The sequence below is a fragment of the Culex pipiens genome, chromosome 2 (assembly GCF_016801865.2).
Source record: "Culex pipiens pallens isolate TS chromosome 2, TS_CPP_V2, whole genome shotgun sequence".
Taxonomy (NCBI): domain Eukaryota; kingdom Metazoa; phylum Arthropoda; class Insecta; order Diptera; family Culicidae; genus Culex; species Culex pipiens.
In genome coordinates, this window is record NC_068938.1 from 20163209 (window position 1) to 20177181 (window position 13973).

A 13973-nucleotide genomic window follows, 5' to 3' on the forward strand; every position below is an offset into this window, starting at 1 on the left:
CCCGATCTGCGATACTTCAACATGGGGAATGGCTCAAAAAATTAATTTTGCGGTTCCGGATACACATCGGATGATGGGAAGTGAAGCGAAGCTTTCGGCGGACGGTTGAGTGGAAACGAAGCAAATATTCATCATTTTTTTCAAAGTGAATCTGAAGCACCTGGCTTGAGAAGACTTATTATGTATAATTTGTTATTTATGTGTGAATTTGCAAGTGAAATAAATATGTTTATTAGGGGGTGAATCTTGTTGTAAGAGTGTGTTTAAGTTGGAAATTGTATCGTATTTGATCAACCGTATTTTTATTTGTCGATCTTGGAAAATTATTAAATAAGAAATAAATAAAGGTTAGAGATAAAACATGATTTTTTTTTTCATAAAAAAAAACAAATTGAAGACACAAAGATTGCAAAGTTGTGTTTTTTCTCTTCCTTAGATTGTCTGAAACACTTTTTTTCGTCATTGGCAGTAAAATCGAGCTCTCGATGACCTCAAGCTGATACGTTCAAATGTTTTAAACTTTATTCAATCATATAAAAATCATCAAACATCTTATTTAGTATATTTGTCTTCCTTTTTTCAATTTGGATGTTATTTGCTTCAAAATGTCGGCGTAAAACAGCTTCGTAGCTCACTCTATCGAACAACTAATCTTCAGAAGCTTGCAAATTTTGCTATCAAACGGCCATCATTTTGGGCCGCGGACAGATACCGATGGGATAAATTCTGCGGAAGACTCCAGATTGTAGGGCAGCTGGAACTCGATCCACTCGCTGCCCAAGGTCCATTTATTCCGGGCTTTTCTTTTCTCCTGCCATAATTTACGATTTCAAATCGACCGTTGACACCGTACCAAACTGTTCCAAACATCACTTGAAAATTTTTGACATGATTTTTTTCCATCGCAACCCAAGGTTACTATGATATGTTTGGCGGGATGACCCCAATTTACATGCCAAATGGCGGGATATAAAAGTCATTGTTTTTGTTGTTGACATTAGTTTACATGAAGAATAGGGCTTTAGTACCCAATTCTGCTATCATACTTTCTGAACGTCTCGACTGGGTGGCAGAGTGTTTCGAGGTGTAACCTCGGCTGAACAATCCATCGTCGCACCCCTCGTTAAAACTGTCAAACCGTGCAAAAACAAAACAAAAATTTTACTTCAGTTTGGCATCCAGATTGCCGAAAATCGATTTTCCCGTGATTCCCAATCCGCCGCGTATTGCACTTCCAAAATGGCCCTGTACGACGACCTGGACAGCAAGCAGGGCCCGGACAAGGTGGCCGGCTGGTCCTCCGGCATCAAGCTGCTCCAGTCGCAGCTGCAGGCCAAGAAGGCAACCCAGCCAATCATTCCGCCGAAGCAGCAACTGCTGAGGAAAATGACGCCCATGGTCAACCTGAAGGCGAAGAAGGAAAATGTGGACCTGTTTGGGCTTGGCGGGGGGAGTTCTGGTGGTGGGTCGAAGTCGGTCTCGACGACAACGACGGTGACGGTGGCAAGTATTCCGTCGGCGAGCGGTTCCAACGCGGGCGATTCTTACAGCTGGGAAGTGACGGACGAGTACGATCCGTTGTGGCCAAACGAGTACGACAAGCTGGTCAAGGACCGGAAGGCGAAGGATGTCCCGGTGCAGAAGGCACCGCAGAATAATTATGGACGGAACAGGCGGGAGTACAAACGGGGCGTTCACTTGAACAAGAACATGGGGGATGACGGTCCGGGCGGGAAGAAGAGTGGATTTGCTGGGCGGCCGACTAGCGACGACGAGGACGAGTTCCAGCCTGGACAACAGAGGGCGGTGGGAGGTGCTGCGATTGCTCCGCCGGCGTCGCTGCAGGAATCGATTGCGCAGATTCCGGAGGGCTCGAAGATTGCTCCGCTTACGGCGTATGGTGGGAGTTCCGTGGCGGCCAAGATTATGGCCAAGTATGGGTTTAAGGACGGCCAGGGGCTGGGCAAACAGGAGCAGGGAATGTCGATGGCGCTGCAGGTGGAAAAGACTTCGAAGAGGGGTGGTCGAATCGTTCACGAGAAGGACATGCCCGCGCCGGACGTTCCGAGTGGTGGTGCTGGTGCTGGTGGACAGACGGCGATTCCCTTCCAGGAGGAACCATCGATAACGGAGATAATGAAATCGCCGAGCAAAATCGTACTACTCAGGGTGAGTTACTAAACATTTACACAAACTTCACAAGACTTAAGAATTTCAATTTTGTTTTAGAACATGGTCGGTCCAGGCGATGTCGACGACGACCTGGAACCGGAAGTAAAGGACGAGTGTCACACAAAGTATGGCGACGTCATTACGGTGGTCATTAACGAAATCCCGAACGTCGTGCCGGAGGAAACGGTTCGGATCTTTGTCGAGTTCAAACGGATGGAGAGCGCCATCAAGGCGGTGGTAGATTTGAACGGACGATTCTTCGGTGGACGACAGGTGCGGGCCGGTTTCTACAGCCAGGAGAAGTTCGAACGAATGGAACTGCTGTAGAAGCAGGTTCAGGGATGGTTCGGACAAATGCACAACACGCAACTAATTTACGTAAGAGAAATTTTCTGATTATGAAAAGCGGCAAGCAAATATAACGTGTAAAAATGTCTTTGTTCGATAATGGTTTAAATCTGCTATCACTGTCCAGATAATTCATTCGATATCTAATGCTAGGCGCGTTGTTTGTGTGATTTTGACTAGAATCATTCGATGCTTCGAAGCGAATACTTTTGCGTAGAGCTCACGACACATTAATTTAAAACGATGAAAACACAAATTGGAGCAAATCGGTTATGGAATTTGTTGCTGGGACTTACGCTAGGTCGTCGTCGTCGTCGTCGATGAAGGACCATCACCCTCGTCCACGGAGTCGTCCGTTTGCGACGAGCCGTTCGTTGTCTGGGGCAGTGCTGGCATGTTGAGTGGGACGCTACTCTCGTAGATTACGGCTCCGTCTGGGGTTCTGGTTACTTTTGAGATGAACAACTTGCAGTAAAAGCACAGTTTGCTGTTCATGAGGTGTTGAATTATGCAACTCCTGGAATCAGACAAGAGGGTTAAAGCCATACAAACTCGATGAAGACTTGCAAAACTTACTCGCACGATTGATGCTGGCAGGGATCGAACATGGCCGAGTTTTGCTTGGCGTAGCAAATTGGGCAAAGCGATTCCTCCGAGAGTACGGTAATCTCCGAGAGCAACGTCTGGCGCAGCTGGAGGATTTCGATCAGGCGACGCACCTGGTCCAGCTCCTCCTGGGTCACGTGGCTGGGGTCTTGAAAGGTAATGAGAAAAAATAGGTAAGATTTAGAACCAGCAGTAATATAACTCGAAAATATTAAATTCAAATGTTATTTCAGGTTTGTGGCAACGGAATCCATAGTGGCAGCAGCTGTAGCTGTACGAAACAAGCATTGTTGACAAAGGAAGTAAAACTCCACTTAACATCCATAAAATCGAAAAGCAATCCTGCATTCATCTGCGTAACCGTTGAGATTCTTAACCTGAACTCTGGCAAAAGCATTATCATCTTATCTCTACAAATACTTCATTGAATATCGGAAATACATCGATATGTAAATAACAGAGGCAACGAAGCTCATGAGACAAGCAGGGTGACCCTCAAATTCCTTTTTTAAATTCCCGACTTTTTCCCGACTTTTTTCCAGACTTTTCCAGAATGCTCAAATAATAGGCATTTCTTATCCAAAGAATGATTTCAAACAAAAAACTTTCAATAAGAACAGTCAATATTAACCACCGAAAAAAAAAAGATTTCAATGAATTTGAAAAAAAAATCCAAATATAGATTTTTTTTTTGTAAATACAGAAACTAAAAAACAAATTAAAAAAAACTTCGAAAATGTAATTTTGTTATTATGAGTAGAAACACAAACAATAAGCCTTTGAAAAAATAATCGAAAGTTCAACAATACTTTTAACTTCCATGTTATTTTTTAAATTGGCAAACTTATAGTTATTGATACTTCGTTTCAACTGGAAATGACAAAAAGTTAAAGATAGCTGAACATAAAATAGCGTTCCTATTTTTTTAAACTTCATCATCATTTTAAATCAAAGAATGATTAAAACATAATTGCTGTTATTATTCATTCAAAGAATTTAGAAAAATGTCATGGAATTCATAAAAAAAAATTTTGCCAGGTTCCCTTTTTAATTTTGTAATTTTTGATATTGAATTTTCTAATCAATGTTATTTTATTTAGGTCAGTATTTAACTGCTTCTTTTTCAATAAAAAATCAGTTCGATATGATTTTATGTTTTCCCACTTATTTTAAGCAAAATGTTTGAAGAGACATTTTTTTTAAACAATTTTGCAATAACTCAAAATTTCTTGGATTATTTTTTTTGCAATTTCAATATTTTCTTTATGTTTTCAAAACGTAAAAAAGTTTTTCAATTTTGGATTTTATTCGATATTTAAGTTTTCCGAAAACTGAAAATCAAACTTTATCTGTGGTAGGTAATTTACCCTTACTCACAAAAAAAAGATCTAGGGCAACATTTGGGAAAAAAAATATATTTTAAATTACTAAATGAATTCAGTTAAACAATTAAAAATATTCACCAAAAAAAACATTGCCAAACTCAAGTCAGGAAATTGTTTTCAAATATTCAATTATGTGACAAAATTAAACAGAATCATAATTCTAAGCTGGCCATTAGGCTCTATTTTTATATTAGTTTTTCACTATACCTCTTGTTTGATGAACAAAAATTAATAGCGATCATTTGATTCATAAAAAATATTATGAAAATCTGTGTCAAAGACTCCAATATTCATTAAGATTTTGAATGCCTTTAACAGCTTTTCTATACTCAAATGTATTAAAATAGTGAAAAGAACCTTAAATTCAAATTAAGTTACTTAAGCAGAAATGAGTGATTTCAATTTGAAAATTGTACAAAATATTACAAAATTATTCAAGTGTTAAAAAATAACTTTCAAACAAGTATGCTCAGAATTCCCGACTTTTCCCGACTTTTTGACAACAAATCATAAATTCCCGACTTTTTCCCGATTTTTGGAGGATTTTGGCGAATTCCCGACTTTTTCCCGACTTTCCCGATTTCCCGACTTGAGTGGCCACCCTGGACAAGCTGTTGGCCAACAACCGATAATAAACACACATCGTAATAATCCCGATCAATGCCATAACAATCGAAGCAACCCAAAAATTCATTTGATTGGAGAACTAACGAAAACGAGTGGATGACTTTACTGTCAAGTGATGGCAAAGTAGGCGTTGTTAATTTCACACCACCATTTCAAATCAAGGTTTGCTCAGCACATAAATTTCTCGAACAACGGAAATTCATCAATACGTGAACAAACAGTTTTAGTGTGTCAAAAAGCAATAGAGTGGAAAACGATGGCGAGCTAACCAAAAAGCCTGGATGACAAAGGCTTTGTTTCGCAACTGGTTTGAAAATTAATGCACGTATGCGTCGAAAGTTACTGTAGAATGACCAAGGCACCTTGGATGAATTCAATCATTTCTTGAAAAATTTCTCGGAAATTCATCGATATGTGAACAGTTATAATGTGTCAAACAGCAATAACGAGTGGAAAACGATGGCGAGAAAACAAAAAGGCCTGGATGACAAAGGCTATGTTCCGCAAGTGGTTTGAAAATTAATTCACGTATGCGTCGTAAGTTTCTGAAAAGCGACCAAAGCATCTTGGAACACGCAGAACAATCAAGGCCTTGATCTCCTCTACGTACTTTACCGTGAAGTCCGTAATCGAAACGCAAACCTCAACCAACGAAAACCAATACTCACAGTCGGCCATATTGAACTTGATGATCGGCGGATCCGGCACGATCTCCTTCACGCCGATGATCGCCCGGAACGGCGACGGAACACGCACCTCGTTCGTCAGCGGATCGATGTGCGCCCGCATCTTCGGATCAAAGTTCCCGCGCGGCGCTTCCTGGCTCGTGTTGGCAATCGGCGTCTTGATTTCCCCGAGCGCAAACTCCAAGCTGGTGATGTGAAAGCTGGTGTCCGTGAGGAGATACTTGGACACGCGCGGCACCTTGTGCACACTGATGTCGGACGTGCCGGCGACTAGGGCAGCGCCGTCGGCCCCGCCGCCACCGAGTTCATTTTTCATAAGTGCGAGCAGAATGCCGATCGCTGCGCTGATGATCGCAAAGTGGGTCACGTTGCTCAGGTCCGGCAGGCACAGGTCCATCACGTGCTGGAAGCAACCTGGGGGGATTGTGACGCGGGATAGCACTTGGATTGCGAGTTGGCAGATTCGTCCCAGGATGATTTCGCTGTTGGCACGGGAGGTGTCCAGCCACAGGCCCGGCGTGATGGTTACGATCATTTCCAGGGCTCGCATGAGCGATACGGTGAGTTCGAAGCACATCGAGCAGATCTTGAGTTGCTTCGTTTCGATGACCTGCTGCTCGTCCCGCTGGGAGACGTTCTGGATCTGAAAGAGTCATTTGGTTAGTAGCAGGTTTGAGGTGTTGACAAGCTACTTACGTCCTGGAGAATGTGGATAAACTCCGAAAATGCCCAGTTTAGCTGTGAGAGCACCGAGTTCAGGAACGAGGTGCAGAACGTTTCGTCTTTGCTGAGCATTTCGCTGATCAGACGTTGAAAGTGTCGTGACGGACAAGCTGGCGCGATTAGATGGAGCAGCCCAGTGTGGGAACCGTTCTTCGCCCGGCTTCGGAACAGTCCCAGCGAGCGACCGGGTTGCCTTCCGGCTTGCCAAACGCACGGTGCTCGGGATTCCCGGTAGCCGAAACCATCACCAAGCCAGAAGCGAAGCAACAGCCAGTTACTCTGTCCCCAGGCGCGATTCTCGTACGGTCTAAGGAGAGCTCGTACCAGCGATTGCTGACTAGCCTGGGAGGCATGCTCCAGCGCTCGAATTCCAGCCTCGTGACAGGTCAGCGATCCCAGAGCTTGTATCAGAGCGTCTTTGCAAGAAGCCAAGATCACCCGGGAGTCCGCCAGATGGTGCGCCAAGAACTCGGCAGCCGACTCGATCAACGGATCGTCCTCGGACAGGTCGTGCTGAACGGCAGTGTCGTGAAAGCTAAAGTCCATGATGGTATCGAGCAGAACCGGAATCACGTTGACGTAAGTTTCCGGGAGAAACGAGAACAGGACATCTTCGGAGCTGAAACGCCGAAGAGTTTCAAAGATGATACCCATCAACCAGCAGAGAAGTCCACGACGATGCGTTCCGAGGGCCACTGAACGGTACCAGGCCTGCTTGCGGGCCAACTCCATCGAGCGTTTCTAAAAAAGAGACTCTTGTAAGACTTGTCAACTCAGGATTAAGACCTTCCCTACCGCAAAGATACTCTTCCGCTGGCCAAACCTCGTGTCCAGCTCCTGCATCAACTCCTCGTGGGCCTTGCTGTATCCGGCCGCCCCCGCTCGCTTCAGCTCCTCCAGGTTGTGCACCACGTCGTCGCAGTTGGTCTTCGTCTCCAGCAGGATGTCCGACAGGTGGCTTATGTTGTCCCGCAGATCGGCGATCATCACCACGTACTTGTGCGCAACGGAATAGTAGAAAATGACGCAGCAATCGAGCAGCTCGCAGATCGACATACGGGGGTCCACGTTGCCGTAGCAGATGGGACCGCCGCTGCCTCCACCGGAGCTTCCGGTGCGCCCGGCGGAGGTTAGGGATGTCTCGCCCTGCCGGTGAAGCTCGGAGGTGATGCTGGAAGTTAGAAAAGTCATTGAATTGCTCTACAAAACAACATGGATTCTTACTTGGAGGCCGCCCTGGTGGCCAGCGAGAGCGCCGAATTCGGCCCACCGGATACGAGAAAGATCGCCGAGTCTAGGAACGCGTTGAACGCGGCAATTTCGTTCCTCAGATCGGACTGCTGATCGACGGCGCTCAAGCTGGGGTGGTCCGAGCCCAGCTTCTCCACCAGCTGCGTCCGGAAGTGCTTCCGAAGGTACGAGAGGACGCCCCCGATGCGGTCAATGTTGGTGTACTTGAAGGTGCCGTCGTAGTAGAACCGGTAGTCGATGTACGGTTTGGTGTCCGGTTCGTCCTGGAGTTCTTCGTCGCGCAGGGTTCGGGCTAGATCCAGAAGGGTGCAAAGGAAGGACAGTCCGATGGCGGGTTGCGTTGAGGACGAGTACAGGCCGCGCATTTCGGCGTTGTTGTCCATGACGAATTTGCGCAGTTTGGAGAGGAAAATGCTGCGGCTGGAGGGCGAGTACGGATCGCCGTCGGTGTTGTTTAGCAGAATTTGGATGAGGTTCTTCTGTAGGGTGTAGAGTACGGAGGTGTGGGATTTTAGCTTGTCGCAGGCGGCTAGATATTGGGCGCGCGATCCGCCGAGTCCCTCCGTCCAGATGGCATCGTCGGGGAGGAGGTTTTCGAGGGTTGATTCGTCCGGAGGTTTGGTGTACAGGAAGAGAGGTAGGCAGTTTTTCTTGAAGAACTTGAATTCTAGGAGGTATTTCCGGGTTTGGGGATGGTTGCAGATGCAGGTGAGAATGACGATGATTTTGCGCTGTTTTTCGTACTCGAGATCGACGGGGGTTTCTTTGTACGTGTTGGCCAGGAAGTTGAGGAGCTTTTTCAGGAAGAGTTTCATCTCTTCCGGCTCGAGGTACGTCCAGAGCAGGGTTAGGAATGTTCCGAGGGTGCTTTCGGGAGAGCCTGGTTGGATGGGAGATTCGTTCTTGGTGTTGCTCCTCAGGACACACATTCCTTTCATGTATTTGAAGGCTTTGTCCTCAACAGCGTAAGCGTTGGCCAGTAGAGGAGCGATTCGTTCGATCAGCATGGCCGCAATCAGCATGTAAACGGCTTCAGAGGTTGGAACGGTTAACGAAGGAGAGTCCAGATCAGACTGAGTGTGACGGGAAATGGCACCGGACAGATTTACCAGATATTTGAGCAACAAGTCCGCCTGGTAGAGCAGAACGTTGGGCGCATCCTGCAGGCATCGATATCCCTCGATTGGGTGTTTCAACGGAGAACCTCCGAAATTGGCTGTTAAGCTGTCGTTGAACGCCAGTGAAACTGCCGGATACAGTGCCAGCCCAGGTCCTCGCTCAATATCCTTGAAGGCTTCGCCCAAAGGAGCTCCATTTCGGTAGTATTCGATCTTTCCAACATCCATGTCGACGCAGACACCAAAGATATCCCCAGACCTCCAAAACGGACCATATTTCTGCGTATAAACGTGCCAAATGCGCTGCTTGCTCCCGTCCAACCCGTAACTGTACCGAGTGTCCCCAACCCCGGTGTCCTGAGTGAACTTGCAGTGCGCCGAACACCACCCAATCTGCATCACCCCCTTGGAACGCAACTGGACCTCGTACATCCAACGCCCTGCAAAAACGCAACAATTGGCCTTGACCGTAGAAAAAGCATTCTGCGACTGCAGCGTCAGCTTGTCCTTGGACACGAGAATCGACCCATCCTCCACAACATCGAATATGGTCCGCCGCGGCCCAAGCCGTCCCTCGTCCGAACTAGTGTCCTCCCCAAACTGGTGCTCCTGCAGCTTCCCATCCAACCACTGGCCAATCTCAACCAGACATCTAAAAAAGAAAAATCCTGAAGGTCACTGACCCCAACTAGAGAATGACATCGCGTTTCGTAACCTACCCCGAAAGTGGCGAAGGACCGTCGTCCTGAGTTCCGTCATCCGCCGCCAGCGACACGGGACATCCGCCGCCGAAAACGTTCCCAATCACCGCGGCCAAATCCATTCTGAAACGACTCTTTTCTTCGCTCAAAAACGCCCAGCGAATCACATTTCGTTGAGTTTTTTCACTACTTTTCTGAATGACAGCAGCAGCAACCGAATCCGCCCCTCAATGAACGGAGGAGGCCAAAACAATTGGGATTTTTTTCCTTTCTTTCTTTGGCAAGTGACGGATGGGAAGGTGGGTTGCGGCGGGGAGGTCACAGATGTTAATTAGACACGAAAATACCTGCGCACGCAGTGTTTGTGGGTTTGTTTACGAACGAAGTGAAGGAAGATTGATAGAGTGATGTTTTAGTGTTGGTGAGGTTTGGGAAGGGGTAGTAGCATAAACATGAATGAAGCATAAAGGTGGTGGTTGTGACATTTTGATTTAGAACGCATGGCATGCTGAGAAGAAAATAACAGAAGATTCTTTCATTTCAGGTGAAATCAAAAAAATGATGCCAACGACACGCGACTTTCCCAAGCGGTCACCCATCTAAGTACTAATCGCGCCCGATGTTGCTTAACTTTGCAATCGTATCGGACAAGAACCGGTGTTTTCAACATGGTATGATCGTTGACAAGGGTGGCTGGGAGGCGAACTTATGCTGCTTGTTTTGGGGTGGTGCATAGGCTTTGTTGCATGCAAGTTACGCACACAAGCAAAGTCTGTTTCCTTGCAAGCATTTTAGTACAGTTTTGTTATGAACGCGTTTGAGCAGCCAATATGCATGTATAGGTTCCATGGTGTAACGGTTAGCACTCAGGACTTTGAATCCTGCGATCCGAGTTCAAATCTCGGTGGAACCTCATTTTTTGCAAATGGGTGGTGAAACGTTGTTAAAAGATTTTTCATGTTATTATTGCAAAAATCCCTTAAATTACATTTTCAAAGAATCGGTTTATTCTGATTTTTCTCTGCTTTCAGGGTGGTCAAAAGTTCCATCAAATCTGGCTAACTATAACGGACCATAACAGTGGATAAAGCAAAAAATAATATTATTATACCAGTGTCTTTAACTAACAATTTGCGAAAAGAAATTTCAAAAAATATCTCACAGCTCAAAAACAATTAAAATTTAGTATTGTTTTAAAGAAAATGCAAATTATCTCTAGGATCGTGATTTTAATTACAAACTTGAAAAACATATCAGTGTTTTAAAGCTAACAGTATTTTGAGCGTTAAATAAATTATAAAAAAAAAACTTGAAAAAATTGGAATCATTCGAAAATGACTTGATCTTTTCCTATGGAAGACGTGATTCAAATGTTTTGAAATTTTTTTTTAGAAGGCAAGCCAAAGTTCGTTTCTTAAATTTTTTATCCTTTTGAATAATATTGCTTGAACATATTATTTTATGGCATACATATTATGTGTTAATAGTCAACTATGTAACTACCTAAGACCTCAAAATCTCAAGAATTGCCCTTGGGACCACATATCATCACGGGGGTATAGCTCAGTGGTAGAGCATTCGACTGCAGATCGAGAGGTCCCCGGTTCAAACCCGGGTGCCCCCTCGTATATCTTTTTTTCCAGGTCTCAGTATTCAATTTTATGAAAAGTTTGTGAATTACTTTTTACTTTGTACCTAGTCAACAATTTTTTTAAATCTGTAATATTATGAGCAGATATCTTTCGATAATTCATTCGTTTTGAATTTAGAGTGTTCTGAAAAGTTCTTTCAGGTTGAAAGCATTTTTTTAACTTTCAGCTGTTCCCTTTTCCTTTAAGTTAATATAACTTAAAACAAATGCAATTATTACTCGAGATTATTCAAGCCAATAAAACAACACAAAAGTATTTGAAATAAATTAATTTTAAACGAAAGGGTTCCAGCAATTCAATTATTCCTCTCCTTAAGAGCAAAAAACGAGGTTCCACCGAGATTTGAACTCGGATCGCAGGATTCAAAGTCCTGAGTGCTAACCGTTACACCATGGAACCGTCAAGCTAGTGGGAGCCAGCAGTGGTACCGGTTCTGTGGTTGGGAAATTCTACCTGGTTTACTTTTTATAGCAAGGCGTTGTCTAAGTATTCCGTAACTTATTCAACAATTTATCGAAACGTACTTTAAATAATAAGAGTTATTTGAATGGGTTAAAATGTGCCCTCAGATTTGCATTTAGGAAGTTAATTGAAAAAAAAAAATACAGAATAATATACATTTAAAATATCTATAAACTCTCAGAATATGATTCGGCTTGTTTTATTTTTTAACTTAAATTTTGACTTTACCAAGCAGAATCTATGGACGCCCCCAAACACCTGTTGCAATTTTTGTGCCACCCACAATTTGCGGCGTGCATCCAAGGTTCCATGGTGTAACGGTTAGCACTCAGGACTTTGAATCCTGCGATCCGAGTTCAAATCTCGGTGGAACCTCGTTTTTTGCATGGCGATTGATTATTACAAATTTTGGAACAAAAGAATGACACATCTCGTCTCTTCTGTGACGTCCATCAGAAGTCAGCTCGTTAAAAAAGATCGTGAGGGGGCACCCGGGTTTGAACCGGGGACCTCTCGATCTGCAGTCGAATGCTCTACCACTGAGCTATACCCCCACTTGTGTCAGTGAAGAGGAAATTTTAGGTTCAGGTCTCATCGTTGTGTAAGACTTCGCCCCCCACTTTCAAATTGGATTGGGCCACACCAATACAGGGAAACAAATCTTTAGAAAACATCCATGTGTTAGTGAGCACTAGCAATCATGCGCATTCAGTGCTAAAATGTAGGCGTGGTTTATGAATAAAAGGACATAAATCGTGCAAATTGTACATAGAAATCAAGCATGGTAAATAATGTCAGAGCTTCTTGTTTCAGGTGTACAAACCAGCGGCAATCTTCTCAGTGGCAAAAAATACACACTCAGGTGGGTTCAATGGGGCAAACCGAGGTTTTGAAAGGGGAGGGGGGCTTCCGAGAAACGTTGCCATGAATTACATGATTAAAGTAGCTATTCACTTCGATAATGGGACGACATTTTGGTTTCGCTTATGGCATCAATGGTTCGACCGTTGCCTTGTTCCCATCTCCCGGTTCTGGGCCTGTCGCACCTTTCCAACTAAAGGCACTCGGGCTATGTAGTAGATACATGTTGCAAGAGAGGCGAAGTAGCACGATATAGTTTACACGTTCATTAATTTTTAATTGGATCAATTGAGGCAAAAGCAATTAGCTGCTGATATTGCAGGAAACGAAGGAGCATGATGGCAAGCTAATGAACGAGGTAAGATAGATTGTTTCTGGTTATGGTTACAGAAAGCTATACTGAAGTTGGATTTTGCTAATATATTTGTAAGAATAGATGTTAAATTACCTGTGTATACAATCCAGACTCGATTATCCAAAGAATCTCGTTGTCTTATTTTGAGCCGTTTCGTAAATAAATGTTAAAATTCAAGATGGCCACCAAAATGGCGGAGATGAAATACAAATTCAAACGATATCCATTGTAATGATAGAATGGTTAAATTGGAAAATTATGTATTCCTGCTGCGATAAACGCATATTGCTCGATTAGCATACACAGAAAAGAACATTCCATTAAAATATTTTAAATTTCCTGTCCACATCCCGTCTCGAATGCCAAACCCGGATTGGAAAAATTACACAACCCCACACCACCCACTCCACAGGAGCGGCTCATTAAAATTTTATAATGAGCCATAATTAATTGAATTGGCCGCCGCTCGAACGATGACGACGAGACGCTGTTTCAATTTCGGCAACCATAATCATGGCAATAATCTGCCGTCAAAATTGCCCGATAAGTGACGCGAACAGAACAGGCACGGCAGGACGCCATTTTTGCGCGCCATGCGATTCCCCCCCAAATGTTATGCTGTGTTGTGGGGGTGGAAGGGGGGAAATTACATAAAAGTTGCCATTTTGTCCCGCAATGACTGGGATGCTCACTAGCTTGAAATGATCGGCAATGGTTTGGAAAATGATAACGATTTCGTGGAATTTAATACTGAGCATATTAAATATTTTCAGAACAACCAATCTGGAGTTTTTTTTGAAAAGGTCCAATAAACCAAATTTCCAGTTTTTGCTTTTTGGGTGTTTTTAATACCCCTGACTCAAAGCGGTTTCAAAAACACCCAAAAGGCAAAAACTGGAAATTTGGTTTATTGGACCTTTTCAAAAAAAACTCCAGCAATGCGCTATGGGTTTACTATGCAGATAGGACCTTTTAAAAAAGTAATCGAGATTTGTTGTTTTAACTTTACAACTTTTGACTGGATAC

General features: G+C 44.1%; 2 protein-coding genes, 5 non-coding genes and 1 pseudogene across 7 annotated transcripts; 4 read left to right on the forward strand and 4 right to left on the reverse strand.

The window, feature by feature from the left end:
- Nucleotides 1-1151: 1151 nt before the first annotated feature.
- Nucleotides 1152-2608, forward strand: LOC120432431 (splicing factor 45). The gene is made up of 2 exons (XM_039597649.2): nt 1152-2169; nt 2230-2608. The coding sequence occupies exons 1-2, from the start codon at nt 1240-1242 to the stop codon at nt 2497-2499; spliced, it is 1200 nt and encodes a 399-aa protein (XP_039453583.1). The 5' UTR covers nt 1152-1239; the 3' UTR covers nt 2500-2608.
- Nucleotides 2546-10013, reverse strand: LOC120432430 (E3 ubiquitin-protein ligase RNF123). Its single transcript, XM_039597648.2, has 7 exons — nt 9636-10013; nt 7772-9568; nt 7343-7718; nt 6521-7288; nt 5807-6467; nt 3097-3274; nt 2546-3037 (listed from the first exon to the last, which is right to left on the reverse strand). The coding sequence occupies exons 1-7, from the start codon at nt 9737-9739 to the stop codon at nt 2818-2820; spliced, it is 4104 nt and encodes a 1367-aa protein (XP_039453582.1). The 5' UTR covers nt 9740-10013; the 3' UTR covers nt 2546-2817.
- Nucleotides 10014-10179: 166 nt separating this feature from the next.
- LOC120432471 (5S ribosomal RNA) lies at nt 10180-10302 on the reverse strand (annotated as a pseudogene).
- Nucleotides 10303-10458: 156 nt separating this feature from the next.
- Trnaq-uug (transfer RNA glutamine (anticodon UUG)) lies at nt 10459-10530 on the forward strand. The gene has a single exon. It is a non-coding gene; the product is annotated as a tRNA-Gln (tRNA).
- A 639-nt stretch (nt 10531-11169) lies between these two features.
- On the forward strand, nt 11170-11241 carry Trnac-gca (transfer RNA cysteine (anticodon GCA)). The gene has a single exon. It is a non-coding gene; the product is annotated as a tRNA-Cys (tRNA).
- Nucleotides 11242-11596: 355 nt separating this feature from the next.
- Trnaq-uug (transfer RNA glutamine (anticodon UUG)) lies at nt 11597-11668 on the reverse strand. The gene has a single exon. It is a non-coding gene; the product is annotated as a tRNA-Gln (tRNA).
- Nucleotides 11669-12034: 366 nt separating this feature from the next.
- Nucleotides 12035-12106, forward strand: Trnaq-uug (transfer RNA glutamine (anticodon UUG)). Its single transcript has one exon. It is a non-coding gene; the product is annotated as a tRNA-Gln (tRNA).
- Nucleotides 12107-12213: 107 nt separating this feature from the next.
- Trnac-gca (transfer RNA cysteine (anticodon GCA)) lies at nt 12214-12285 on the reverse strand. Its single transcript has one exon. It is a non-coding gene; the product is annotated as a tRNA-Cys (tRNA).
- Nucleotides 12286-13973: the final 1688 nt, after the last annotated feature.

What these genes read in the sequence shown, in the direction of transcription:
- LOC120432431 (XM_039597649.2), top strand. Translation starts at nt 1,240, where the DNA reads ATGGCCCTGTACGACGACCTGGACAGCAAGCAGGGCCCGGACAAGGTG. An exon ending in GCAAAATCGTACTACTCAGG is followed by an intron (nt 2,170 to 2,229) that starts GTGAGTTACTAA and finishes ATTTTGTTTTAG; the next exon opens with AACATGGTCGGTCCAGGCGA.
- LOC120432430 (XM_039597648.2), bottom strand. Translation starts at nt 9,739, where the DNA reads ATGGATTTGGCCGCGGTGATTGGGAACGTTTTCGGCGGCGGATGTCCC. An exon ending in AGCGGAAGAGTATCTTTGCG is followed by an intron (nt 7,289 to 7,342) that starts GTAGGGAAGGTC and finishes TCTCTTTTTTAG; the next exon opens with AAACGCTCGATGGAGTTGGC. An exon ending in CAAGTTCAATATGGCCGACT is followed by an intron (nt 3,275 to 5,806) that starts GTGAGTATTGGT and finishes TTACCTTTCAAG; the next exon opens with ACCCCAGCCACGTGACCCAG.